The 27,982-nt window shown below is 41.0% G+C and overlaps 1 protein-coding gene and 1 non-coding gene across 2 annotated transcripts in view; both read right to left on the reverse strand.

The window, feature by feature from the left end:
- Positions 1-1,784: 1,784 nt before the first annotated feature.
- On the reverse strand, positions 1,785-1,866 carry trnas-aga (transfer RNA serine (anticodon AGA)). The gene has a single exon. It is a non-coding gene; the product is annotated as a tRNA-Ser (tRNA).
- Positions 1,867-4,262: 2,396 nt separating this feature from the next.
- The window catches only part of tmeff2a (transmembrane protein with EGF-like and two follistatin-like domains 2a), a 105,639-nt gene continuing 81,919 nt past the window's right edge, over positions 4,263-27,982 (reverse strand). Inside the window, exons 5-10 of the mRNA XM_055052836.1 lie at positions 26,352-26,448; positions 15,554-15,702; positions 14,440-14,490; positions 14,222-14,339; positions 6,887-7,045; positions 4,263-4,995 (exon numbers count right to left, since the gene is read on the reverse strand). Of these exons, the coding sequence (XP_054908811.1) occupies positions 4,899-4,995; positions 6,887-7,045; positions 14,222-14,339; positions 14,440-14,490; positions 15,554-15,702; positions 26,352-26,448 (671 nt within the window). The 3' untranslated portion in view covers positions 4,263-4,898. The remainder of the gene's footprint in view (positions 4,996-6,886; positions 7,046-14,221; positions 14,340-14,439; positions 14,491-15,553; positions 15,703-26,351; positions 26,449-27,982) is intronic.

The raw sequence follows: 27,982 nt of genomic DNA on the forward strand, positions 1-27,982 counted from the left end.
CAAATCCAGTCCGTTTGTCCAGAAAGTCCGGTTCATTAGGGGAGATGTGAATGCTAATTGGACCAGAAGCACAAACTCTCCTCCGACTACAAACCTCGCTCTCGGTTCAGATGAACTGAACTCTGGTGAATGGATTGAATGTGACTGAAAGCAGGAAGTGTACTGAAGTGCAGGGAATTCTGGGTAAATACAAACAAAACAAGCATGTTAGCTTAGCACTAGCGGGAGAAATAACAACAAACCTACAACGGATAAAATCTGACGATACTCCATTTTTGTGTCCATTTTATAGAGAAGGAAGTTGTGCTCAGTGTCGTTTCCTTCAGTGGTTCTTGGTGCAGCGCCCCCACAGGTGAGGAGGGGAACAGGTTTTGGTTGGTTGAGAACTGCAGCAGCTGAAAATGTATAAATGTAAACTTTGCTCCAAAATTTAACCGAATCTATCAGACTATCTGATGTGAAAGCAGTTTTAGTGTCTGCCATGAGGAAACTTAGTCCTCTAACTCCTATAAAATCATCAGAAATTACTTAGGATTATCATAATTTGACCAGAGGTAAAAATCTCACATTTCATAAAGCATGAAAATCCAAACTGAAATCAGAACCAAATGGGATTAAAAGAGTTGAATGCAGAATTCATCTGGATTCAACTCTATCCAAATTAGTTTAAAGAAGTCAGGTTTAGGTATTTTATGACCATTTATCTCCTTAGATTTTAAAATATTAAACAACAAGAAACAAACAAGCGCAACAGTTTTAGTACATAAAATGGTTTCTTTACAACATGGAAAACAGAAGAAACAAAATCTATATGCACAAAATCAGTCTGACGAAGGAGAAAAGCTACATTTAATAACTTTCATGTGATGTTATATACAAAAAACGTGAACTTTGACTTGGACATAAATAATTAAAAAAACATTTTCTGATCTCTTACAAATACAAACATCAGTTGTCTTAATGGTTTTATTTTTAGCAGGATTTCCTTTTCCTGGCAGATGACAGCTGCTGAACGTTTCAGTTTCTGGTTATGATTGGACATGAAAGCCTGTTATCTCTCCAGTCTGTAAACTGAAGTCTAAAAAAAGCCGGACCGTGTGTCCTTCACCAGCAGCTTCTACTGGATCCTGACGTCTGAATGGGAAACCTGGACGTTTCCTTCCTGTTCCTCCTGCCTCCAGATTTATGCCAGCAAACACATTTCATCACTCAGAGGAGGAAAAGGGACGAAGGCGAAGATAAAATAGAAAAAACTATTTTATTATTTTGGTAGATTCATTGAAAAACCCTTGCAGAATCCATAATAAAGCTTCAAAATCACATATATTTATTTAAAATCAGTTTACAGTTTTATTAAAAATAACTCTGACCATATCAAGGCAGTTTTATTATTACATTTTGTCCAGTTTGCATTTTTGTTTCGTGTACTAAAAAATTTTAAATAATTTTCACTATCATTGTGAAAGTAGCTCCAATCAGAATCACTGTTGTGTTTATGAAATATTACATTTAGTTTCTTTGTAAATGTGTAGAAAACAAAGAATTACGACTTTGAAACCAAACGTGACTATCAGTACCATTAGCACAAAGTTATGAAAATAAAAACAAAAAAAAGAACAAATCCAGGGAACAGATTTCTCTGTTTTATATTTAAAGAATTAATGTTTTAAAAACATAAGAATGAGCCGTTCATCATCAGAGCGCAACAATAACGCTGTCGGTAATTCTGTGTATATTGTTGTGACCGAAGAAAAGAGAATGAAGTCACAAAAACAAAAACAGGTCGTTGTCGGCAGGATTCGAACCTGCGCGGGGAGACCCCAATGGATTTCTAGTCCATCGCCTTAACCACTCGGCCACGACAACACGACAACGTAACCTCCCTGTGACGCCATTTAACGATGCACGTTCCCCGCCGCTCCGTCTCGCAGGCGCTTCGGTTTGTTTCTATAACCGAAAACATCACACATGGTCACATGTCTGCGAAATGTTAGTTTTCGCTCAAAACGCGAAAACATCGTTCTCCGTGGTCAACAACTTTGAAATATCCAGATTTATGAAACGGCCGGAACCAGAACAACGTGTACTACTGCTGTACTACTGGATCAGGAGACAACAGCACCATCTAGTGGCGGTTTACACCTGTTGCTTTGGCCGACAGTTTTATTTGGTACCAGCTAAATATGAACATGTTTGTTTAACAGAAGCGGGTTAAATAAACATAAATTGTACTTAAAATTTATATTTCTATTAAAATGCAAAGTGCAGTGCAGGAAAAGAGTATTTCATTTAAAAAGTCTCTGTTTTTTTCCTCAAAGATTTTTTTTAACTTTTTTAGCTCAGAAATGTTCTACTTCAAAATAAAGCAAAAACATTGTTCATTAGAATGAATTAAAATTTTATAGTGAAAATGTCCGAGAATATAGTATCACTGCTGCCCCCACCTGTTTGGGAGGGGAACTGCAAACTCCCCTCATTGTGGGAGAGAAAGAAAGACACAAGAGCAAAGTTAGAGACCACCTCATTTACTCAACAGAGAAACAATAAGCACCAAACACTCACATATCTGTAGTCATAACATCCTGTAGCTGCTGGAGCAACTGGAAGGTCTTTACATTGAAGACTTGGATGAAGATGAAGACTTGAGCTCATCTTCACTCCACCGTTCATAGTCTGGCCTGATGCAACATGAAAACAGATGGTCTTCCTGAGATTGATCCCCAAAATCTAAAGGAAAGTGCTTCTAACCATGAAGGACATTCATACTGACACATTAGCTGCGTTTCCACTACAAATGTACACAAAACTTTGTCAGTGTTCTGCTGCTATTGGAAAAAGAGAACATCTCTCAGTTCTGAGGTTTCCATTTAAATAAGAAACACATTTAAAAGTTTGTTCACGCAGCGTCATTAAAAAACACGCCATCCTCCAGCTCCTCGCTGTCTTCCACTTTGTTGTTTCCTTTGTATTTAAATTGTAATTTTTTGTATTCTTTGTGTATGTTCACTGTGTGCCACTTTTTTGCCTGTAAGCTGCTGGTAACTTTATTTTCCTGAGGGAGTCTTCCCAAGGGAACAATAAAGTACAAGTCTAAGTCTAAATTAAATTCAATGAATCAAACATTTGTGCAGCGTTTGTGCTGTATTTTGAGACATCCAATCAGCACAACTTAAATCAAATCTGTTACCTGAGGCAGAGTGACTGGATTAGCAACAAGCTAAACCGCTGACGGCTAAAACTTGTAAGGTTTAATTTGAACACAGCAAAAAGTGATTTAATTTCATTCACACTGAAAAAGAAAACACACCAATTGTTTTAAATGATTCTTGTTGGGAAATATTTGAACCAATTGAAAGCAAAAATAAGTGAAAGTCTCTATTTCTAAACAAAGAATATAAAATATAAAAAACAGATACATAACATTCATAAAATTATAGCTCCTAACATCTTTAACTTTATTATAAAACTCATTTAAAAGACTTAAATCTGTTGGATAAATTTCTGTAAACTGCAGTGGAAGGAAAACCAGCAGTTCTTTTACATACTAAATAAATCTATGTAAACCTCTGGATTACCTTCTGGGAGTTTCTGTAATTTACAGATTGGAACAATTTTATTCATCAAAACTGATATAAAACAATAAAAAAACAAAAAGGATCTTCCAGAAGCACTGCGCAGTGGTGGCCGCCAGGGGGCGCTAAAGCAGGCCTCAGAAGTTTGTTAAAAGATGGGAAATAAAAACACAAAAAAGGAATAATTTTAAATGAATGTGATCTGTTTCTCAAACATTATTATAAAACATAAGTTGTAGATGGAGAAGAGAAGACATAAATATCCTTTACTCCCCAAAAGCAAAACATTTTCTGATCAGCTGCAGGTCAAATTGATGGAGTTGCTTTGCTCCTCAAGATGGAATCAAAAAGTTTCTGACAAGAAAAAGAGCTGCTGAGAGTAAATATCACTGGCTGGGATTAATGTGGAAACGTTACGTATTTTCTTGTCAAAAGAAGAGATTGTGGTGAAAATTGTGACGTATTAAATTCAGATGAATAAACCTGATAAGATTTTCCACCACAGAGTCGATGCCAGCTAAAATCAGGAGGTTTAATGCAGCACTGATGCGAAGTGATTGAAGTAATTATTGAATAATAATCAGAAATGAGGTAAAATTCAACGTTTGTCTCCATGTTTTGCATGTTTGCTTCTGCCCAGGAGGCGTTTGGGGATCACGACTCAGACAGAACAGACCGAGGCAACATGTAAACATTTCGTGATATAAATTATTTATTTACATTTACAGAAAAAACGGACCCCATCAAGACAATGTCGTAATAACTATTGGAAATAGAACTCAACATACAGTAGCTGACGTCGTCGTCACAACGAACAGAGCTGACGTTGTGCCCTCCGTCGAAGGTCTCCTATAACACAAGGTGCAAGGCATCACGTGTAACCCCGAACCCGCCCTCCCCCCTCCCACACTGAACACACACTGCGGTTATTAAAGCCCCGGTACCCTGCTTTGCACTACCCCCGGTTTGCTTGTTGCCCCTCGTCTACAAAGAACAGACGCCGGCTAGTCGGCCTCTACCAAAGCGCACACATCTAATAAGACACTCACACACACTCACATTCAGTGTCCCCTCTGCCTCCCCTCCCCCCATCTCCTCCTGCAGTTTTTCAGAAAAAAATCCTCGGAAAAAGGGAGACGGCGTCCGATGGCGAAAACATCGTCCCGAAGTCGCTGCGCCAGCGTCCTGTGTGGTCGTTAGTTCCAGGAGAGTGGGAGCCGAGTGAAGGGAGGCGGACGCTAATGGTCAGGGTTGGCCTACGAAGGAAACATCTAACGCCACGGCGCCGCGGGACGGGGAGCCGCACGCTGTCCGGCGAGTCTGGGCTCAGATAAGACGAGTGGAGGCGCGCATGGTGTTCTCAGAACTGAAGTGGACATTGTTCTGCTTCTGCCGGTTGATCCTGTTGGTCCGAGGGCACTTCCTGCAGAAACAGGGGGACAGACACAGAGACGTTAGTGACCGGATCGACTCGCTTCGACTGGGGAGCAAACTGCAACGTTTGGTACATTTTCAGTTGCTGTGGTCCTTAAACAACTTAAACTCTTTGAGAAACCTGCTCCCCTCCTCACCTGTGGGGGCGCTGCAGCAAGAACCACTGAAGGAAACAACCAAAACCTCTGAAGACATTGCAGCTTTCTTCTTTACAAAATGTAACCAAAAATGGAGTAGCGTCAGATTTTAGCAGTTGGGGGATTTCTCTTTTGTCTTTGGTAAAAAACACCATAAGCTATTAAATGCTAGTGCTAAGCTAGCACGTTTGTTTTGGTTGTATTTACCCAGAATGCCCTGCACTGTAGTCCACGACCTGCCTTTGTCGGGTCTTTGGTTCGCTTGGCGTTCACATATGCATTGGGAAGCGAGCCAGAGTTCACTTCAACCGAACCCAGACCGAGGTTTGTAGTTGGACCAGAGTTTGCTTTTTTGGTTTGATTAGCATTCACACAAACAAACCGGACTTTCTAGGCAACCGGACTGGAGTTGGGTTAAAGTGATGAAGTATCAATGACCTCCAGAAAAGAGGTTTTGATCACCTATTAGCAGATAGAAAAGCTTTCTGACCTCAGCGAAAACGTTTTTCAGTTTCCCCAGAAGATTCTGCATGAGCAAACGAGGTGAGCCGTGTTTTAACAGGCATTATGCATCACATAATGCCTGTTACACACACACACACACACACACACACACACACACACACACACACACACACACACACACACACACACACACACACACACACACACATATAGAGAGAGAGAGAAAGAAAGGGAGAGAGAGAGTTAGCCTGGAGTATGTCTGCCTCTGGCTGACCTTACCAATTTATGACATTTAATAAAATATTTTAAGGGTTTTGGCCGAGGCAGAGGAGGTGGAGAAGCCGTGGAGGGTCTGAATGAGAGAGTGGGTGGTTAAAGGGTGAGGAGGGATGATAAAGAGGAGACACTTTATAACAAGTACAGCCGCCGCCGCGCTAACGTTTCCTCTGCAGGGTTTAAGGGAACCCCTGCTTTCTGTCCAACAAGTGGCGCTCACATTCACAAGAGGTCAAAACTCTGAATGTGTGATTTTTCTGTTTATTTTCGATTCACGTAAAGGACAAACATGTAGGAGCAGAAAAAGGTCACATCTGCGCTTTGACTCTTGTTCCTCACAGTCTCCCTTATTGAGGAAAAGGTCCTTTGAAATACCACATTATCCTGGACTCTTTCTTCTCAAAAGGACAAAACAATGAAAACTTTCAGACTTGACTGCAGGATTCTTGTTTTCCTTAATACAAGTCAACCCCCCCAGCTCCTTCAGACTAGTCAGAGGAAATTAGCAAACACCTGCTGAGCTCATGATAGGAGCTACGTCTAGTAAAAACATTGCTAAGGGTTAATAGAGGAGCCATGTGGAAATGACGTCCTGGAGGCGGAGCAGGAATTTTTAAAGAGACAGAACCCCACTTTCAAGATGTCAAATTACAAAAATATGAGATTTTTCAAAAAGAATTTGAACCAGGAGAAGCTAAAACCGCCACTTCAAGAGTTCTGGGTTATTTATAAACGAAGATGATTTATTTTAAATCTTAATGCAAAATGTAAAGAGTTTTATACAGTTTTGGCTTAATTGCTGCTCTGACTGTGTTCTTTCAAAACATTTTATGATGATCTTTATGATCCAGTTAATTAATCAATTCTTAAATTAGATGACGATTATCTCAGTAACTGATTAATGATGATTAATCGTTTCAGCTCTAATGGAAATCCGGCAGCTGTGTTTGTCGTCATGGATGGATGGATAGGTGTGTGTGTGTGTGTGTGTGTGTGACTCACCTGGTGATGCAGAGCACCACCACGCAGATGATGACCACCTGCAGCGCTCCGATGATGGAGGCGATCAGGACGTAGTGCAGCTTCCCAGAGCCCGGCACCACATACAGCACGTTGTACTCTTTGATGTCACATTTAGGCCCCATGTAGCCTGAGTGACAGCTGAGATCACACGCACACACACACGCGCACACACACACGCCCACACACACCCACACACACACACACACACACACACGCCCACACACACACACACACACACACACACACACGCATTTATACAGAAGTGAGGGGAAACAGGCAGAGAAGAAAAAGTCAGTGAGCGACAGGTTAATAATTTTCTGCGTTCTAATTGAAACGTTCTGGTTGAATTCAACATGGTGTCTGTTATTTCTGCTTTGCTGTGACTGTTTTGATGAAAGTGAGTGACGGGGAACAAGAAGGGGGCGGTCGGTTCACACGGAGAGGCGAGACGTGCATGATCCTCTCTTTGTTCTGGGCTCCTCGTCCTGATAAAGGAGCTGCAGGCCTACTTAACAGATAAAAGTGGCGCTGAGTATTTCACTCTGAGTACTACAGTGACACTGATTACACAGACTGTCTGCTGCTGACAGCAGAGCTTCCTCCTCTGCTGCCTCTTTTATAAAACCAGAATGTCCAGAGTGAGGCGATGGAGCTGCCTACAAAAGCTTTAAAACAACATCATCTGTCGTTCCAGAATTATAATATGACACTGACAACAAATGTTGTATTAATGAGAAAAAGGGGAGCTAATCATAAACATTAGCTCAGCTAAGCTAGCGCTAAATTCAACCATGTTGATACCCATCCTGTCTCTGAAGAGTATGTAAATTTTGCATGTATTTTTCATTAACATCTTCCTGAAAACAAGGAAATAGAATTGCTGCCACTTCAAAATAAGAGCTTGAATATAAACGTCAAATTACTTGAAGCGCTCTTACCAGTCTATAAACAAAACTTCAACTTCAAATTAAATTCACCGGAAAATTTACAAAATTGAATTAGTGCTTTTGAATGTACTGGGAAAAATTAAATTGGGGAAAGCTAAATGCTCTAAATGTTTTCACAGTTAGCAACAACGCTAAATGAAAAATAAGTTCCACTACAGGCGGATTAGCAGAAGTGTTCCCACTGACTGATGAGACATTTATTATTGTTCCTAGTGAGTAAAAACTCTGAGTGGAATCAGTGTTGACAACATTTGCACTAATGTGGCAATAGCTGAGCTAATACTGTTATTTAGCGCTTTAGCATTTATGCTAACTTTGAAAAGCACACTTAGCTTCCTTTTTGGATAAATGCTGAAGCGCTAATTAACTGTGTTTTTTAAGTTTCAGTTGTTCAGTTTAGCTTTTCTTTGAAGCCCTACTGTTATTAGCAACCAAGCTAGCAAAACTAAACAAGCGTAAAACAGCAAAAGAAAAGAGTAAGTTCCTGAAAGCTGAACCAGGCTAACAGGAGTGCAATAACACATTTAGCCCTTTGGAGGGCGACATAACATATTGTATGTCATTACAGTGGAAATTAGCATGTTTAGCTTTACCAGAGCTAGCCTTTAAGCTAGTGGAGCACAGCATCTGCTGAGGAATCAGACTCTTATCATATTATGACTAGTTCATCGCGGTGCAGACAGAAACGCCGTCTCTCTCCGGCAGAAGCACATGGACTCAGAGACTAATGGAGGTGATCTTTGTTGTCAGACAAGAGCTAAAACGGTCCTCCCTTTAATATTCTTCAGCAGCTCCTCTTCTCTAGCCGCTCCTGCCGTCTCCGGGGAGGTTGTTACCCACCAACACCTGCGCATCCTTGTTTAGCACAAACACACACCGTCTCCTTTCTGTTCTCCATCCGCTCCACCCGACAGCGTGTGAGGAAGAACAGTGCAACCTTGTGTTGTTTGGGGCGCTGTGGTGCACACAGACACACACTCATCATTTCCAATCCAGACCGCTCTGCTTTCTGGTCTCATTATTTGGGGGAAAACAACAACTGGCCTGGTTTGGACAGCCAGCAGGGGGCAGCAGAGATCCTCCGCACGGCCAGCCTGCTAATCGCTGCTCAGTATGCAACCAGAAGGTCTGTCTGGGCGAGTCGGGGCGATGGAGGTTACAGACAACGGAGGAGGGACTGAGGGGCGTCAGGACCTCCTGCTGCTGCCATGTGAAGCTGGAAATTATTTGAAAGATATTTCCGCTCAGATTTATCTGAGTTGTGGGTTTTTAAAGGTCCGTAACATCAATAATGTTACTCTGAGTACTACAGTGACACTGCTATTTATGGGTAAAATGTACTGTACCTGCACTGTGTGCTGGATTACAGATGTTTGTGATATGACAAAGCCAGTCCTTCAAAATAAGAGCTTATTCTCACAAAAGTATTAATCCATGGTACAGGCAGTCATCCATTTTGTGAGAGTATGGCTCTGAGTCCTAAACCCCTGAACATTTGACTTTGGGTGGACAGTAAACAAAAGCCACTTTGTTTCATTTTAATGAACTAAACCAGTTTTACTGTCGTCCGCTGAGCTCCAACATGTTCTACCGCTAAACTCAAACCCAACCTGACAACCTGCAGGAAGACGATCCTGCTAAACAGTTTCACCAAAAATCTGATTTGTCAACTATTTTCAGAAATTGGTGCAAAATTATGTTCTTTACTATTTAACTGACTGAAAGCATTTTGTTCTTTTCTGTTAACAAATTTTTTATTGGAGGTGGGACTTAACACTTTTAATTGAGTTAATTGTAGGGTCTTTACTTAATCAGTCACATTTCATGCCTAGAAAACAGTTTTTAATCTGTTATTCATGTTATTACCACCAGATTTATGCAAAGTAATATTATATTTTATTGCAGGTGTTTAAGGAACCCTGATTATTTATAGAAATTCTTTAGAAAATGTGGATTGAGTTTACATCTATGTTTGGTTTGGAGAAGTTGACTGCATGCTTTATGCGAACCAAACACAAATCTCTTGTGAGGAGCAGTATTTTTTCAGGTGGACCAGGGCCCCCAAGGACCCCCCTTTAGGAACACCATTGCTAAATAGTTATAAGTGTGTGTTTTGGGGTCTTAAAATCAGACAAATCACTCTAGAGATGCAAAAACCTTTCAGAGTTTAATCTTAAATTTGCTCTTCCTCCCAGACCGAATTATTGTAATTCCCAGTCATACTGATTAAATATCAGTAAGAGGCGATGACAGAGTTATATTAATAATGCGACTTCATTTCCCGAACATTTTGCTGTTACTTATTACATTTTATTGACAAGTGCAAATTAGATACTCTGAGCCAATAAACTGACTGATGCTCAGACAATAAGAAATCTCTCAAGCACCAGCAGATGAATTTAAATCAGTGTCACAAATGAATATTTAAAGTGAGGGAGTTGAAAAAACAGGTATTTATCCAGGTTATCTATGATCAAAAGTCTGAACAGCTTCATCAAATCCTGATGCTGATCTGAGGCCAGCAGGACAGATATGTTGATAAATCTGATTGGGGAAGATTAGCACCGCAGCATGGAGTCATTATGCGCAGTAGTTCACTGTGCTTACAAAAAACGGCTTCCAGAAAACGCTGGAAGCGTTTGTTGGCTCGCAGATAAAAATGAGCCGTTCCTGTTTCCTCTCTGCAGAAACGGAGCAGCGTTGCAATTTCAGACAAACAGTTGTCTCCATTTTACGATCTGATGTGAGCATTTACGACAGGAAATAAAGAAGTACTAAACCCGGGAATGGCATCGTATAACTGCTAATTAATTCTGCCGTGTAAGCTGTTTCACCAATATTTCCTTATTATTAGACTCTATCATGGAGAAGTGATCCAGCAGAAAACGATGGAGATCTACGGTCACTTCCTGCAGATCCACCATCCTGCTGGTGAGGCAGCTGATTGATTCGCCAGGAGAGTAGAAACACCTGGCTGAAGTCTGCAGGTAAATGCAGCTGGGACCAATCAGAGCAGGGAGGAAGTGATTATTTCCTGCCCAGCTGGGATGCAGAACCAGATTCTTGGTTTGGAGCTGAGTGGATCCGGTTTGTTTCAGATAATCTTTACTTTCACTGCCACTTACCAAAGTATTCATTCCCCACGAACTTTGTCACAGTACAAACTTTAAAGGGTGAAAACAAACGTTTCAAAAACCTCCAGAATGTAAGTCACAAATCAGCTGCCACTGACTGTTACCTAGCAACGCCGGCAGAGCTCCGCCCCGTTACCTAGCAACGCCGGCAGAGCTCCGCCCCGTTACCTAGCAACGCCGGCAGAGCTCCGCCCCGTTACCTAGCAACGCCGGCAGAGCTCCGCCCCGTTACCTAGCAACGCCGGCAGAGCTCCGCCCCGTTACCTAGCAACGCCGGCAGAGCTCCGCCCCGTCATCCATGTTTGCTCAGCTGGTTTTACCACTGAATGTATTGTGCAATGACTGCTTCACTGCAAAAACAGAAAATCTTACCAAGTAATTTTAGTTTAGTTTCTGATGCAAATAACACATTTGAAATAAGACAAATCTGACTTACAAGTAACGTTTCACCAAGATATCGGAGTTTGCTTCTAGTCAATCATTTCTTCATATTGATTGTAAAAAAAGAGAAGTAGGTCCAATGGCAGATTATTTCACTCCTAACTAGTGAAATAATCACAAAAGGTCTGGACTGAGGAAAACTGCCAAAAGGTTCTTATGTGCCGAAACAAATGTGATCTAATGTTCACGACATTAGCTGGAGCTAACACCGTTACCATAATTTAACACCATTAGCTAGAGCTAACACAAGTAGTAGGTACTAATACAAAATCAAAATAAATGGAAGATAATAAATGCATGTTTAAAGCGAGAATGAAGCAGCTTTAAGTTTTTGTAACAAAACATTCCAGAATATGTGAGAAAACGTTTTCCTCGCCATGCTAACCGTAAACAGAAACTGGAGCTCTTTGTTTCTCGCGCTTTCCTTTTTGGGTTGTCATTTCCAAGTATGTCTCTGCCGATTCGCTCCTCTCCCTTTCCTCTCATCATTTCTGCATTACCTTCTATTTCAACGTTTCTCACTGTGCAAAAACTACAGTTCTGTCTGAATGGCGCTAGCAACATAGCACCAAGCATACCTCAGCTACCCAGGATGCATTCCAGCGTAAACAACATGGCAACGTCCACGGGACAAATATTCTATTTAAAATAGTAAAAACTAAACAGCCTACAGTATTTCTACTAAAACAATAAATTAAAAGTAACTTGAATCTGCTGTGTTGTCAGCCATCTTGGCCAGGTCTTGAACGGATTCAGCTGCTGCCGCCATGCATTTAGCAGTTATTAGATATTGTCTATCATGTAATATCTGCTGTTTAACCTCATGAGGGACGTTTTAACGTTCCTGCAGACTTTAATGTTTCCCCACAGAACCTTCCACCGTATCAGAGGTAGAATTTAATTTAGCTTGTGGCTGATCAGCGTCTCCAGTGCCTCTTGATCCGTGTCACGCAGCTCTTTTTTTTTGTTTGTTTTGTGCACTCATGCCACCCAAAGTGGGAGCTGTGATTGCCAACGCCCCCTCAGAAACCCGGACCGTAACGCGTGGGCGCCGGGGAACACCGGCATCCTCGTTAAGCTGCGAGAACCACAATATGGGACTTGTTTTGGAGCGGAGCGGCTCGTCTTTGGCGTATCGCCTCAGCAGGAGGCGAGCTTCTACACTAACTCCACTCTACATTCAGTCAGCATAAACAAGTCTAATTAACTTAGCAAAAGGCTCCAGCATTTCAAAGCAACTGTAAAATTTCACACCTTATTAGCTTTGTTACGTTTCAGGCTTTTACTTTAGTTTGCAGAGAACTTTGATTCCATTCTGATAAATACATCAACTACATAATACTACAGTTTATAAATGTTACATCAATATCACATCTGAGAAAATGTAAAAATAATCAGTATTCTCTGTATTCAGCTATTACTCTATTGTTAGTTGTCAGAGTGGAGTAAAGGTAAAGTAAATGCTGTGACTCGTATCATCCAAGTATCTTCAAAGCGTTGCTGAGTTTCCTGTAGCAGTCAGTGTCATAGTGAATCTGAAAAGGCCTCTGACTGAACACAGTCCTTCTAAACACATACAGTATATTTTCCCTTAATATTTTCCAGTGCTGGGCACACTTCTCTTAATGCGCTAACAATGGAGCCAAGCTAATTTTTCATTAGTACTTAAGCTAACTGAAAACTTCTAGCACATTTAGCTTCCCTTAATTGGATTTTACAGGTAAATTTCAGTTATTTGTATGTTTTGTAAATTTTTTGGTGAATAAAATTTCACATCTGTGTGGAATTTGCTTTAGCTTCAACTAAATATAAAACTGATACAGGACTTTGGCTAACTTTGAAAATCTTTAGCACACTTTGCTTCCCCTAAATCGATTGATAAATCCTAAAATGCGAATTTACTTGGCTATTTTGCAACTTTCAGGTGACTCAAGTTCGAACACTGTGTTGAAATTCTGGCTGTCGACTCCCTCCCGTTCTTTAGCATTAGCTTCTGCCAAATCAGATGTTGATATAAAATTTTAACATTTAGCGCACTTAGCTTCCACTAATTTTTCGGAATAAATTCTAAAGCCTCAAGAATAAAATTGAACTGTTGAAGTTTTGGTTATCGATTATAAAAATTATTCTAAGGTTCTTCATGCTCTTATTTTGAAGTGGAAGAAGACTGTTTGATTTCCTGTTCTCTAATTTCATTCTTTCCTATGAAATTTGTTGATCAAATGGCAAATTTACAACAAACCAATGAATGAGGCATCCAGGATAAAACAGCATTAACATGAACAAATAACCAGGTTGTTAACAAAACATGCAAAAATTCACAAACATAAATTTGTCAAATTTTCCGGTTGAAGTTAGCGCTTTAGCATTAACTTCCACGAAAAACTATGTTAGCGTAGCGCTTCAATGTTATTACTTTATTACTAATGTTCTAGTTGGCTGTGCCCACCTTTTCACAAAACCTAGATAGGAGGTTTTCAACATGGGGGCTGGGACCCCTACAGGGATCCAGAGGTACTGCATGGGGGTTGCGAGATTTCCGATTACACATTTATTGTATTATTATTATTATTTAAAATAATGTCTAGCATGATTCCAACATGTCTCAAATTGGTAAAATGAGACACAAATAAATGTATTTCAATGAACTAAAATCAGTTATGTTAATGTTAAAAGTTTTGCATTTTATGCTAAATAACAGAACGGCAGACGGTGGGGCACTCTGTAGCATTACTGCTGTGTGTGTGTGTGTGTGTGTGCATGCATGTGTGTGTGCGCGTGTGTGTGTGTACCTGCAGGACGGCTGGGAGAGCATGTTGGGGAACTGACAGTCTCCGTGGGCACAGTAGTTCTTGTAGTGATCCGGACAGGGGATGTACAAGCCGCGGGCCAGTCCTGTACCCGAGTCCTCTGTTCACACACACACACACACACGCACACACTCAGCATTACTAAATGCACATATGCTGCAGCCACCTGGGCGATCCTCATTTCGACAGGAAGCACTCACCCGTTGTTTGAGAAAAGTGTCCGTCTCCTTTGTTCCCAGTGGTGATGTCGCCTGGAAAGGTCAGAGAAACGTCAGAACCCGGCTCAGGCCGCCATCTTAGCCTCAAACCGATGCAGATTATCATCCCTGCACCTGTTCACCTGACGCCTGAATGCAAACCGTTCTGCTCAGAGGTTAAATATGATCTGTTGTGATGAACCAGTCTGAACACAGAGCAGAAAGGAGGCCGATCTGCTGCTCACTTCAGAGGAACGAAAGCGTTTTGCATTAATTTGTTATAAATGATCATTTTTCTCTAACAAACCCCAGAGAAAACAAGTGGGTGAGTCCTGTAGGAAAATGCTCAAATATTTGATGCATCTTTAAAAGGATGTGTTAAATATTAAGGGTTGTGCAATGAGAAGGTTGGATGGGATTAGAGTCTCTGTCTTTCTGCAGAGTTTGGATGAGCTAAAAACTAGAGGTGTGCATATTTATTTGTATAAAATTCCAATATCACACAGAATTTGCAAAATGTGTAATTTTTGTTTGCAACAATCAAAAAACCATCTTAACATCCTGGAGTGATTGATATCAAGTAAAAACAACCTTTTCTGTATCTTTACGTCATGTTAAAATGTTACTTTCATCAAAAATAAACCTGGAGTGTTGTTTTGATTTTTACATCCATGTTTAAGAAATCCTTTAATCTCCCTGGCAACCATTCAGCTGTTAAAACACATGGGTGGACCTGGCTCCGCCTTCGAGCTGAAACTCCTCCCCCTCTCAACTCCTTCAGACTAGCCAGCAGCAATTAGCTGAGCTCATTATAGAAGCTACGTCTGAGGTGCTAAAAATGTTGTTGAAGCGTTAATGGAGGAGCCATGTTGGAATGACTTCCTGAAGGCGGAGCCTCAGAAAGAGCAGGAGTTTCTTGAAGAGACATGATATATGCAGCATTTTTCAGTTACTTGTAATACTGCCCCTTTAAGTAGAATCCACAGAATCATGTTTTCTTTGTTTTTTGTTTGGAAGTGAGCATCTGCTCCTGCAGACGAGCCTCCCTCTCTGTGTCTGAGTGTTTTGTCGCCTCTCACTGCGACTGCATGCATGCGTCTGTGTGTGAGCGTTGGACCTTGGCAGCGGCCCAGGTACTTGACTTCGATGCGCTCCTGCTTCTGGCAGGACTCTTCCTTCACCTGGCAGGGGTTGTCGTAGGAGCGTCCGTCGGAGGCGCACACCGGGTTGAAGCTGATGTGAGAGCAGTCGATGTTGCAGACGCACCTGGAGAGCAAGAAATCATCTTACAACTCTGCTCTTTTCTGCTCCTTTCCGCCTTGATGCATCTTTAAAAGGATGAATTTGGATTCTGCACAGTGTTTGACTATGAGGTTGAAAGCATTAGAGGGGAAAAGCAGCACAGCTTGAACTCAGGCAGGACTTTGGACCGTGTTTCAGCTCATTCGGGTTTCATACAATACAGAAAAACGAATTTAACTCTGCGAAGAGGGACCAGTTGCGCCAGAAGGCTGACAGACAAATGGTGTTCAGAAGGCAATTAACGATGAAAGAACCGGCGATAACAAGGCTGTACAATTTAAGCAGAGCTGTACAGTTTAACTTTGGGACAAAGAGTGGTCACTCAACTTCTAACTTTTATATTAGATAACATAAAGAAAAGTCCAAATGAAAAAAGATTATAATGTAATGGCGCAAAATGGACTGAAAAATCACTTTAGAGCTGCATATAGGGAGGGAAATACAGTCACCCCAAAACAACGTAGACTAATTAAAAGGCAACATAGTAGATAAAAAAGGCACTTTTTGGACAAAAATAATCCTTAATTTTGGACTTCAGCAGCAGGGTGTTGTTTGTGAGCATAATGTTTACAAAGTTCTCTGAGATTTTTACTTTTTTGTGTCCTGTGACTGAGATCCAGTAATACAGATTTAAGAATAGACTTTATTTGAGAAACATTTATTTCAGATCTAAAAACAGTACCAGAAAATACTGCAGGGAGTCTAGTTTCCATAAATTTCATACAGATGATGACAGATGATGTATGCTAAGGGCTAAAATGTCAGCACAACAACTTCAAGATTAACAGAAAAATTACAACTTGATCAAATAGTGGAGCATTTCCTGAATATTGATGAATAAACTGGCTCCAGATGGCTGACAGATTGTGGCTGATGGTGTTGAACCTCCAGCAGTAAAACATTATGTGGAGAAAAATGAGACTCGCTGCCAACTTGACTTGCTGGGCCACAGCAAAGGGAAAGATAACACAGAAAAACCTTTAAAGAACAACTCAACCACTTTTTCTTTTGCTCTCTGTTTCAGCAACGCCACGCAGACTCGTTGCCATAGCAACTGTCAACAACGCCGCTTTATACATCGGGACTCAACACCAAGAAAGACTCAAACGTTTCCCACACAGAATATTCAGTCCGTTACATTGTTATGTTTTTAGGCTTGATGTTTACGTTGCAGTTATTAATAAGTGATTCCTGAGATTAGCTACTGCTGCTAGTAGCTAAGCTAACACAGCGCTGGTTTTCATGGAGATAATTTATATCCTTCCATAAAATCCTGTCATTTCTTAATTTCTAAGTCTTGGCTACAAATAATTAAGTTCACCAAGCAGTTTTTGCTGACGGTTCAGGGAGGAACAGCCTCGTCTTTTAGTGCGTTTATGAATGTGTGTGTGGCTGAAATGGGCAACTGACTGTTGTGTTCGACCTGATCAGCAGAAATTACAGCCGTCCCCTGACAGAAAGCCTGATTCTGTAATTATAACTGTCACCTGAGTCTGAGCGCCGCAGTAACGCTACGTCTGCATACACGCCCCCGTGGGCGCCGGACCTCACACTCACGCCCACGCACACACACGCACGCCCACGCACACACACGCACACACGCACGCGGCAGGGCGACTGGAAAACCAGAAAGGTAAAATCACAACAACCTTCTAAATTGAAAACACATTTTCCAGTGCTGCTCAGAAGGTTTTACAGAGTTGAGACCAAAAAGTGTCTCAATCCAGAGTGAAGACGGCTTTACATTACTGACCAGTGAATAATAAAAACTGCTTTTTAAATTTGCTTTCTAAACTTATTTTTATTGTATATATGTATATATTTACAGCCTCTTTTGTCTTTAAATTGTGGCGCTGCACAACACTTAAGCTAATCCGCTAACATAGGAGCTAATCGTCTGTTTAGCTAACTTGTAAATGTTTGCTTCCGCTAAAGACTCTAAAGTGACTAAAGTTCAACATGTGTTTTGGTTATTGACTGTTAAAAGTTATTCAAGTAGTTAGACGTTTATATCCATGCTTTTATTTTGACGTGTTTACAGAGAAGTTTACGTTTTCTCTCCTCGACCCCCCTCTCAAAATCCTGAGATTGAAATCAGAAATCTGAAAAAGAAAGAGATTAAGGTCAGATTTCTGAGATAAGAATCCAAATTCTGATGAAAAATGTCAATATTCTGAGATTGAAACCCGAATTATTTATTTTCGGCGGTTCTAATCCTCTTCCATACAAATCAAAGCGACTAACCTCAAAGAAAGAAATTTCTCCATCAGTTAAAAATAGATGACAAGCCACAGCTTCATCACCATCATCATCATATGTATGTATTCATGCGCTTTAATCCCGTCACAGAGGAGCCTTCCATCCTGAGAGCCTCCATACATTTTTAATCAGGCCTCTCACTGTCTCCACAATAGGCATGGTACCACCTGACTGCAGTGCGCCAACACACACACACACACACACACACACACACACACACACACACACACACACACACACACACACGAGTCGCCTGGTGATACTCCGTGTTTCAGCAGCACCTTCGCTCCCATTCCTCTGCATGTTCGTGGATCGGTACGGAGAGGTGGGGGGTGTTAAACGGGCGTTATCAGAGAATGATGTGTAGAAAAGCACCGTGTGTGTGTGTGTGTGTGTGTGTGTGTGTGAGAGAGAACAGTTTCTTAGCAGGATGTGTCGTATTGATTAGTTCCCAGTGATTTCCCTGCAATCAAAGCCTCCCTCCTCCCCCGACGGTCTGCAGACTCCCAGCTAAAAAAGGCAGCTTTACGCACATTTCAGCCACGTTTCACACGCCAACACACACCGAGCAGAAAAGCCAGAAAAGCCGCCGTCTCCCACTAACTGCTCCATGTTGTGTACAAATCCCCAGCAGCAAACCCAGTTGCAACTGAACACTGCATTGATTTTTTTATAATCCTCTGCCTCAAATTTCACTGTAATCCTGTGGAAAACTGAGCGAGAGAAAAGAGAGAGACGCAGCAAAACGGGGGGAAAAGAAGGAGAAGGTGAATAGAAAACATCCGATAAACAGCCACATGACATGCGGGCGAATGCTGCTGCTTGCTGAGCGACGTTAAACTCTAATAGTCCAGGGACTATTGTTGGAATACAGCATGTCAGAAAAAAGGAGAACCGTTTCTATGTTAGAGTTATTAGAACTGGTTCAATTGGGGCCAAAGTTAACATTTGTCACATTTCCAGCTGCTGTGGTTCTCGTTGTCACTGCACCAAGTCAAACGCTCCAAACCCTTCAAGCAATCTGTTCCCCTCCTGGCCTGTGGGGGCGCTGCCCCAAGAACCACTGAAGGAAACGACACAAAAACCTCTGAAGACACTGAGAGCAACGAAATTAAAACAAAAATAGAGTGGCGTCAGATTTTAGCAGTTGTAGGATTTCTCTTTTGTCTTTGGTTAAGGACCATAAGCCATTTCTTCTGCTAATGCTAAGCTAATATGTTTGTTAGCTTAGCATTGCCTACCTTGTGTTATAGTCCAATTCCTACTTTTGGAGCGGTCTCTGGTCCGCTTGGCGTTAACATGCATTCACACCGAACCAAATTTAACTTAAACCAAACCGAGACCGAAGTTTGGAGGCGGACCAGAGTTCAGTCAGCCGAACCACTGTATAAACAAACTGACTAGAGTTGGAATAAAATAATAAAGGTAAATTCTTGGCTCTATGAAACCTACTTAATCAATCAAACTAATTAACACATTAATAAATTAAATGAGATAAACCACAGCGTTCTCCTTCTCATGTTGTGAGGTCTCGGTATCATCGCGTCTGTCAGAAAATATTTTCTCTCTCAGTTTTACTGGAGGAACATCTTCATCATGTTCTGCAGTGTCGTCATCATTTCTGTTTCCTAAAGCAGGCTGCAAGACATTGACACTGAATCATTTAAATCCACATTTTTAAAAACATCTGTGCATGGAGAAAATGTTGCAGCCTGGATTTTATTAAACATAATTATTATCCCTCATCTCCCAGGAACTACTGTAATCAGCATAAGACTGAATTTTAATGCCATCAGGGACACAGTGCTGTTTATCGCTGGTGGAAAAAAAACATAAAGCAGCAATTTTGTTGTAGCTCCTGCAGCATAATGAACACACAAAGCAAAAGCAGGCATGATTAGAGAAGTGGTGTCCAAACTCTTAGTGCAGAGACAAAATCCCCAAGTTGAAAGTATTTACAGGACCAAAGTTTTCTTTTTTGCCCTAATGTCAAACATAAAATAATATTATGGTGAATTATTTCTGTTCCACTGAACAACAATGAAATAAACACAATACTTTTTACATTTGCCATACTCTTCATGGTTATTTAACTTTCTAGGCTGATTATTTTCTATTTTGTTTCTATTGATAAAACTGTTTCACATTATAAACTGATAAAATAAAACCTGTAGATGTTGGAAAAAGAGCGACTCAGAACCTCTCCTCTCCGGTTCTCCTTTTTCTCGCTGTCTGTGTCAGCTGGCAGACTCGTTGGCATAGCAACTGACAACAATGCCACTTTGTTTCCAAACACTTTATGTTCGGGTGTTTTTTTTACTGTAAGGAAACACCCAGACATTTCTCACACAGAACACTCAATCCGTTAGTTTTATGTTTTCAGATTTGATGTTTATTTTGTGATTATTAATCACTGATTACCGTGGCAGATTAGCTGCTATTAGCTAATTTAGGTTAGTTAATTTGAACACCTGCCCCACTGATGATCTGTCAAGTCGCCTGTTTTATGTTTAACTGAACCAAAACACAAAGAATTCCACATCACGCCTATGTTAAGGTTGTCATAGTCAAGCTAGCATAGCTGATCTCCTTCCCTCTCCCTCGATATTTTTTTCTTGATCAAAACTTTTTCCTGATCTTTTGTCTAGTTTTTGGAGTGTTGACAATTAGAAGCAAAGCACTGAATCCCTTTTTATTTTACACCTCAGCTATAAGCCGCATGGTTCAAAGTGTGGGGGGAAAACATAGCGTCTTATAGTCCACAAAATACGGTAATGTGGAAAGACATTTCCAGGGAAGGCATATTACATTAGCCGCCGCGTGAAGATGAAAGTTACATCTTCCAAGCCCGATGTAAGATGTAACAGTGACGTCCAGTGACGTCACTTTAAACACTTTAAACACCTAAGAACACAATTCTGCCACATAGGCACATATATTTAATAACAATGTGGTTGTTTTTACAAATTCATTAGTGATTTTTATAGTATTTTTTTTATTTCATCAATGCAACAAACATTAATATTGGATCGGAAGGTAAACATAAAGGCACGTGGTGCCTCATTCTTTCCAGGACGCACTGCAAGGAAACTAAACACTTAATCATAATTATGTCCTTTGATAATAGGCTAAAACAGCTCATATAAACACTTAAAGCCTGGGATGCCTACATTATAAGGGTTTAAATTTTTTGTGGCTCCAGACAGATTTGTTTTTTGTATTTTTGGTCCAATATAGATCTTTCAACATGTTGGGTTGCCGTCCTCTGCCTTAAACGATTCAGGAAGCAAAGGAAGCTGCTGAGAAGTAGCAGAGTTTTGATTTAATTCCCAGTTTTTTAATGCATCACTTCAAACTGAGCAGGAAAACTTAGAAAATAAGCAGTTTTTCAAAGCGGCGCTGAAACACGGAGATCAATGTGAGACTGTTCAGGTTTCAGATGCGACATGACTTCAGGGTGAAGCTCAGAGGGAAAAACGATCAGATGAGTTTGTTTGTCTGCAGCGGCGGGGGATAACTCCTTCTGAGGTGTCACTGCCAGGTGAGCGCCTCCAAAAATAGAAATTCAATTTGTAGTAAGCAAAGTTTTATTGTAGCTGCAGTAAGAAATAAATGAATGTCTGGGGATGAGTGCTGTGCTCCAGCTGTGTTGATTTAAACATCATGTTTCTCCGTCTTTCCTCCGTGGATCTTCTTCTCTGATTTTATTTTCTACCTCACCTGAGGGCTGTCTGCGCAGAGAAGTTTGATTTCACTTGGCTTCAGGTCTGCTCATCCTCAACCAATCAACAATCCGCCCCGACGCCAGAAACCAGCCGCCATTTCTTCTTTTATCTGGAGATTTTTTACGCTTCCACCGGTGTTACAGTTAATTAGCTTTCCAGGTCGTGAGTCTAAACCTGCTTTTATTATCAGCAGGAAAACAGCCTGTTAGTCAACAAATTAAACCAAACACTCAGCTGAACACACGATCAGCCGGTATGAACGGATCTGGAGTAAAAGCAATAGTATCAATTTGAGCAGTGGTGAGCTAGAAAGCAACTAAAAATGCTAAAGAGCTAACTTCAATCTGACAATAAAAACTGTCTGTAAGATCACTTAAAGGATAACAGTTAAGCACTACACCAACATGATGTTTAACTTCAGATTTTAGTTATATCTGCCCTGAAAGACCTGGTATTATGCTCTATTTCATTGTTTTCAGCTGCTATGTTTTATTTTATTTGTCTGTGTTTTTTAAATAAAGTTTTTGGTGGAAGAAAATGAATGGGGGGAAGAGGAAATGGAACTGCAGCATAAAAAGCCTACTTCAAAATAAGAGCACGAGTATAAACGGTAAATACTTGAAGGATTTTTAACAGTTGGTAAACAAAACTTAAACAGACGTGTTGAACTTTATTCAACTGAAAGCTCACAAAACAGCCAAATCTGTTGACCAACAACTTGTGGAGAAGAAGGGCCGAACAGACACAAACAGCTAAAACACACAACAAATGTTCACATCTCCCATTGAACAGAGAGAAAATATTGCTTGAATCATTTTCTGACAAACACTCATTAGGCGTTATAAAAACACAAACATCAGACCCAGAAAGAGCTGCAAAGAAAAGCAGACTTGACAGCAAAGGCAGTTTTCCATCCTCCAACCTTATTTTAAATTCACTTAACATCCAGAGAAAAGTCTTGGACACATCTGCGGGCCTGAAGCCTCAGGAGGTCCAGCGGCAGCTTCCACACCGCCAAGCAACCTCCTTTAATTCCATCAACAATGATGGCCGCTATTGATGGGTTTGAAAGCATAGATTTTTGTGGGTAATTACAGTTTTACACCACAAATGGATCTAAATGGGATTTTGTGACACTCTATTGATCCCTCTGGGGCAAATTAGTGTTTCTTTTGCCCGCTGCTCGGCTCCAGAGAATAGGAGCTATAGCAGGGCGGAGTGCAGATAAAGGCTGTGAAGCGTTCTGCCAAATGAGGTTCACTCAGCGCTGCGGTATCTTCACCACAACACTCAGGACATTTTTCTTTATCTGAGTCCATGAAGCAAGAGACGGAAAAATATTCATTTTCTGGTGAATCACAAATGATGACGAATTGAATCAATAATGCTTTGGGGAGAGAATGGACTGAAATGACAATTTTCTCCTGACCAGGCATAACCTTTTATTATAGCAGGCAAACACGGGTTATTTCATGCTGTCAAAATGGATAAACATAAGAATTAGGTTTGAAAATAAGGACTTGTAAAGTGGGGCTTCATTGTGGGCCAGTTGCAATCAGGTGTTTGACTATTGCCTGAGTGACATTCTCTCCCAGTATTACAGAGTTCAAAGGTTAACGGGTCTCTATAAACTGTCCTTTTTCACAAAATGGTGAAAACATGTCAAAATTTGCACAGAAACGTGACTATACAACCCTAAATAATCGATTTTATCTAAATAATCCGGCCCTTTCCAGGCTGCAGAGCGATCCACTCCACCATGTTCTGACATTTTTGTTGTTTGACAGCAGAGATACGATTATCTATTGGTGCAGAAACTTTTTTCTCTCAAATTGATTAAAATATGTCAACAACAGTAGATTTGTCTAGCCAGAAAATGTTATGACAATATGGATGAACAAATGTTATAAACAATGTCTAAAGGTAATTAGTAGGTTAGCTAATGCTAGTGCTAAAAACATCACTGAATGTGTTCCCCCAAAACAAAAATGGGAAAAACAACACCAAAAAGTATGGGTATGTCCTCAAGAAGCTAAAAGCTAGCACACAGCGCTAACATTAACATGCCATTCTTACAGCTCACCCTCAAGACAGACGCCAGCAGCCATTATGCACAACATCAGAGTAAAAACAATGGCATCAATCTGATGGGCTTCACCATGCTCACCCTACAACACTAACCAAAAACATCACATCCACTAAAAGCACCAGACTGTGAAGGTATTACCTGCACTAAAGCGCGAAAGGACTAAATTCTTCTGTTGGCTTAATTTGTTTGCTTGTTGTGTACTTGCCATTTTCTCAATAAAGTTTCTTGAAAAAAGAGAGAAGAGAGGAAGTGACACTTCAAAATAAGAGCATACATATAAATGTCAAGTTACTTGAAGAATTCTTAGCAATCAATCACCAACTTTATTCGACTGAAATCTACAAAAGAGCAAAGTTGTTTAGCGCTTCTGAATTTATCTAGAGCTAATTTATGGGAAGCTACATGTGCTAAATGTTTTCAAAGTTAGCAAAATGCTAAAGTGCTTTATGAACATGGCTTTTAGCTGAAGCTAATGCTAATGAAGAAACAGTTAAAGGCCAAATTTTCAACACCAATGATTAGAAACACACTCAAGTAAGAAAGCACTTTTGAATTTATCTAGAAATAACGACTGGTGGGAAAGCTAGGTGCACTGGATGCATTCAAAGTTAGCAAAAATGCCAAGATGCTACATCAGCATCCCATTTAGCTGAAGCTAATGCTAACAAGAAACAGACAAAAGCCAAATATTCAATACAGATGTTTAGAAGGTACTCAAGTAAGATAACACTTTAGAATTTATGTGCAAAAATTGTTTTATGGGAATGTAAGTGTCCTGAATGCTAATGCCATTAGCCGATTAGCAGGACTGTGACCACTACTGTGGATAATGAACCCAAACACATCGAAGCTGGTTTTAGAACAGATGATACCAAAGCCTCCATAAAACTTCAACTTTCCGTGACTTAAATACAAACCATTTAAATAATATCTAGAGGTGGGTTGGATATTGAGCCAGAGGTTTGCTGATGGCTAGCATATCTTTTATTGGTGGTATGGATATATTGAGCCTTTGCTGAGCAGTAGCGCAGCAGGTAGCACTGCAGTATGAGTTCCCAGTTCTTCTTGAAAAACGGCTGCAGCTGTAAGCCGTGTAATCGTTCCACTGTGTCAAAGGAACATTTCACGTAAATCATGAAATAAAAGAAATTAGACATTCTTGGCCATGATGAGTGGATGCATATTTCTGACCAGAGCAGATTAAAGCGCAGCCTGGATTTCCAGGGATTGCAGATAGCACTCTGGAAGTTAATTACTCTCTTTGGAAAAACCATTTAAGCAGAACAAAAAAGCTAAAACACCCCTTTGAAACTAATAATTGCTCATTCAGGCACCAACAAAATGCTGCATTCCTCCTTTAAAAGTTGCTTTAAGAACTAAACTGTTTATTAATGTGGGCTGTTTGTGTAAAAATAAGACGGTTTTTGATTATAGCCACCTCTCTCCAATCATGGTGTGATTAACTGACAGCGTGTTTGATTAAAATCAGCTGCCGTCTGATTGGACTAACCTGTCATTTTAATCAAAACAGCCTCGCGCTGCAGCCGCCGTTGGCTGCCGTTTCAGGAAAATCACCCACCGTCGGGTCGCAATTACCTCCCTGATTATCCACCAGAAACCTTCCCATCAACACACCTTGGGGCTTTTAAACATTAAACACTTGTAGTTTTGCTTTTACACGAGGAAACGCTGAAATATTCATGTCTGTTATAATATTTATGTCAAATTCGATTTTCTAAATGCTATTGACTTGCTCTGTGTAAATGTCTGTATTTCAGGTAAGATTGAGGCTCCATTTTCTTCAGTGTTTCAGTTTTATGTGCGCAAACCGTCAACTCCGTCCTGCAGTGATTGGATAAATTCCCCCGCCGGGAATTTGGAAAGTGCCATTAAATCAATTTTTGGGTCTTAGAGGCGTGTTACAGAGCATTTGCAAAAGTGGGTGGCATCGGGAGGAGGGCGGCTGTTTAGTATTAGCAACGAGGCTCAAAATGCATCATGAAGCCATTCCTTGGCATTATGGTTATTGCACACTGGGGTACATTATCTCTCCATTACATCAAGCCGTTTGATGGAGTCATACTCTCAGGGCGCTCCTAATTTCCAGCTGGGATTTCTTTGCTGATTCCAGTAGTTTCTGACACAACAAGGCTGGAGAACCTGCAGGAAATGGTTAAACCTTCAACAAATGTTATTTCATCACTGAACTAGTTTCTCCCGTGCGAGTCCAAGACATTATTCTTTTTTTTGCTCTGACATTGCCAAGTCCTGTAAGGAGAGTAATTGGATTTCCAGCATAAGCGAAAATCTCCTTTCTCTCCCGGCCCTGCTCTGGTAATTGAGGTTAAATGAAATGGTCAGCCATGCAATAAAAACCCTCACTGGGTGTTCAGGGGCGGCTCAGCGCAGGAGACAAGAGGAGCGACGCTTCCAGTTCTTTGAGGCGAACGGCTATATTTGGACTGATTTGATTGAACGTGTTTTTGAAAAGAGTCAGAAGCCGGGTCGGGCGGTTTGGAGGGGGAAGAGTTCGGACTGACCAAACGTCCTCGGCGTCCACGTCGCACTCCGCTCCGAACTGGCAGATGTCGCAGGTGGACGTCTCCTTCTGGCCCGTCTCAGCTGAACCTTCACCTCCTGAAACACAAAACAAGAGCATGTGTGACGGTTCCCACCACACAGGCCGCCATATTGTGAGAGGCAAGGTCGCTAGATTAAACCAGAGCCGGCTGCAGAGGAACTTACAGTAAAGGACATTTAATTTAATACTGGGTGTGCAAACGTTTTTCCATGTGAGCCAAAACTCTCCTGATAATCATTGTTGATCTAAAACATAATTTTTATGACGGTGTTTTATAAACCGTTGCAAATAAATAGAAAAAAAAGGAGCAAATTTCTGCCAAAAATTCAGAAACCATTTTCCATAAATATAATGATAATAATGGCACATCGTCAGTGATCAAACTCTGTTTTAATGAAGATTTAACCCTGCAACAGGGAGATATTTTAAATATACAAAATACATAAACATAAGAAAGCACAAATAAAATTAGCGGTGCACCGACTTACTGGTCCCAAAATATTGACTGGACTACCAGACTTTTAAAGATTGGCAATCGGCCAGAAAAATGAATCACAAAGTCTGTAAACAAAACTGACCATAAAAACACAGGACCAGTTTTGATAGAGAGAAAACAGCAAAACGATAAATTATGTAAATGGAAGCTATTAAGCTTGTCTTAATTGTTTGTGAGATTGATTAATTGATTTATTGTGACAGGCCTACTGAAATGTTCCTATTTAGACTCTTTAGTTTCTACCAACAATGATTCCCACCTTTCAGTGGTTTGTTGCATTTACATCCAGTCACATCCCATCTGAAGCATCTCCTTCATCTCTCCTCCTCCTCCTCCTCACCTGACTCTCATCTATAACTCTCAAATCCCAGCTGATCTTTCCTGAGTCCCTCTTTTATTTCATCGCGCTGCAAGCGCAGCGGCGGCCGTCGGGCTTATTGCAGCTTAGGGGCCCCGGCAGCGCGCGGCGCGCCTCCTGAGTGGCGGACGGGGAAAAGAAAAGGAGGAGTAAAAGCAATCTGGCCAATCTCAAATTGCATTCTCTCTCTGCAGTGGAGTCCACTCCTCTTCTCTATTAAACAAGCTCTATTTTTAACTCGCTGGGACCCAGGAGAGCAACATGGAAGGACGACAGGAAGAGGTGGAAGTTGGCATCATTTCCTCGTGTCATATCTTTAATCTCTCTAACCAGCGCCACCTCGTAGCGCTCCCCAGTGTCGCCTCTACTGGTGTTATTTTTTGTGATCCCTTGTGACGCGCTGGACTGACAGAGAGCCATTAGCGCAGCGTAACCTTGTTTTCTGCTCACCAGGTTGAGTTCAGTCTGATTTTAAAGTCAAAGTCAGGAGAGTTTACTTTCTTCTACGAGAGAGAGGAGTGACTTTGTTTCCGTCGAGTCGCAGCCTGATTAGCTGATTTTGAACTCTTTTTCTTCTGTCTGCCACGATGCCGAGGCAGAGCGTCCTCTGAGAGCTGGACGCCTGCAGTCATGCAGAAAGATTTACGTTCAGTATTCACAGCTTCACCTTTCAGGTCACAGAACCGCCAAGATGACCCGGTGTGAAGCCGAGGCCGACCAGTGGAGCATGAATGCC

The sequence above is a fragment of the Poeciliopsis prolifica genome, unplaced genomic scaffold (genome assembly GCF_027474105.1).
Source record: "Poeciliopsis prolifica strain line A6 unplaced genomic scaffold, Auburn_PproV2 SCAFFOLD036, whole genome shotgun sequence".
Lineage (NCBI taxonomy): Eukaryota > Metazoa > Chordata > Actinopteri > Cyprinodontiformes > Poeciliidae > Poeciliopsis > Poeciliopsis prolifica.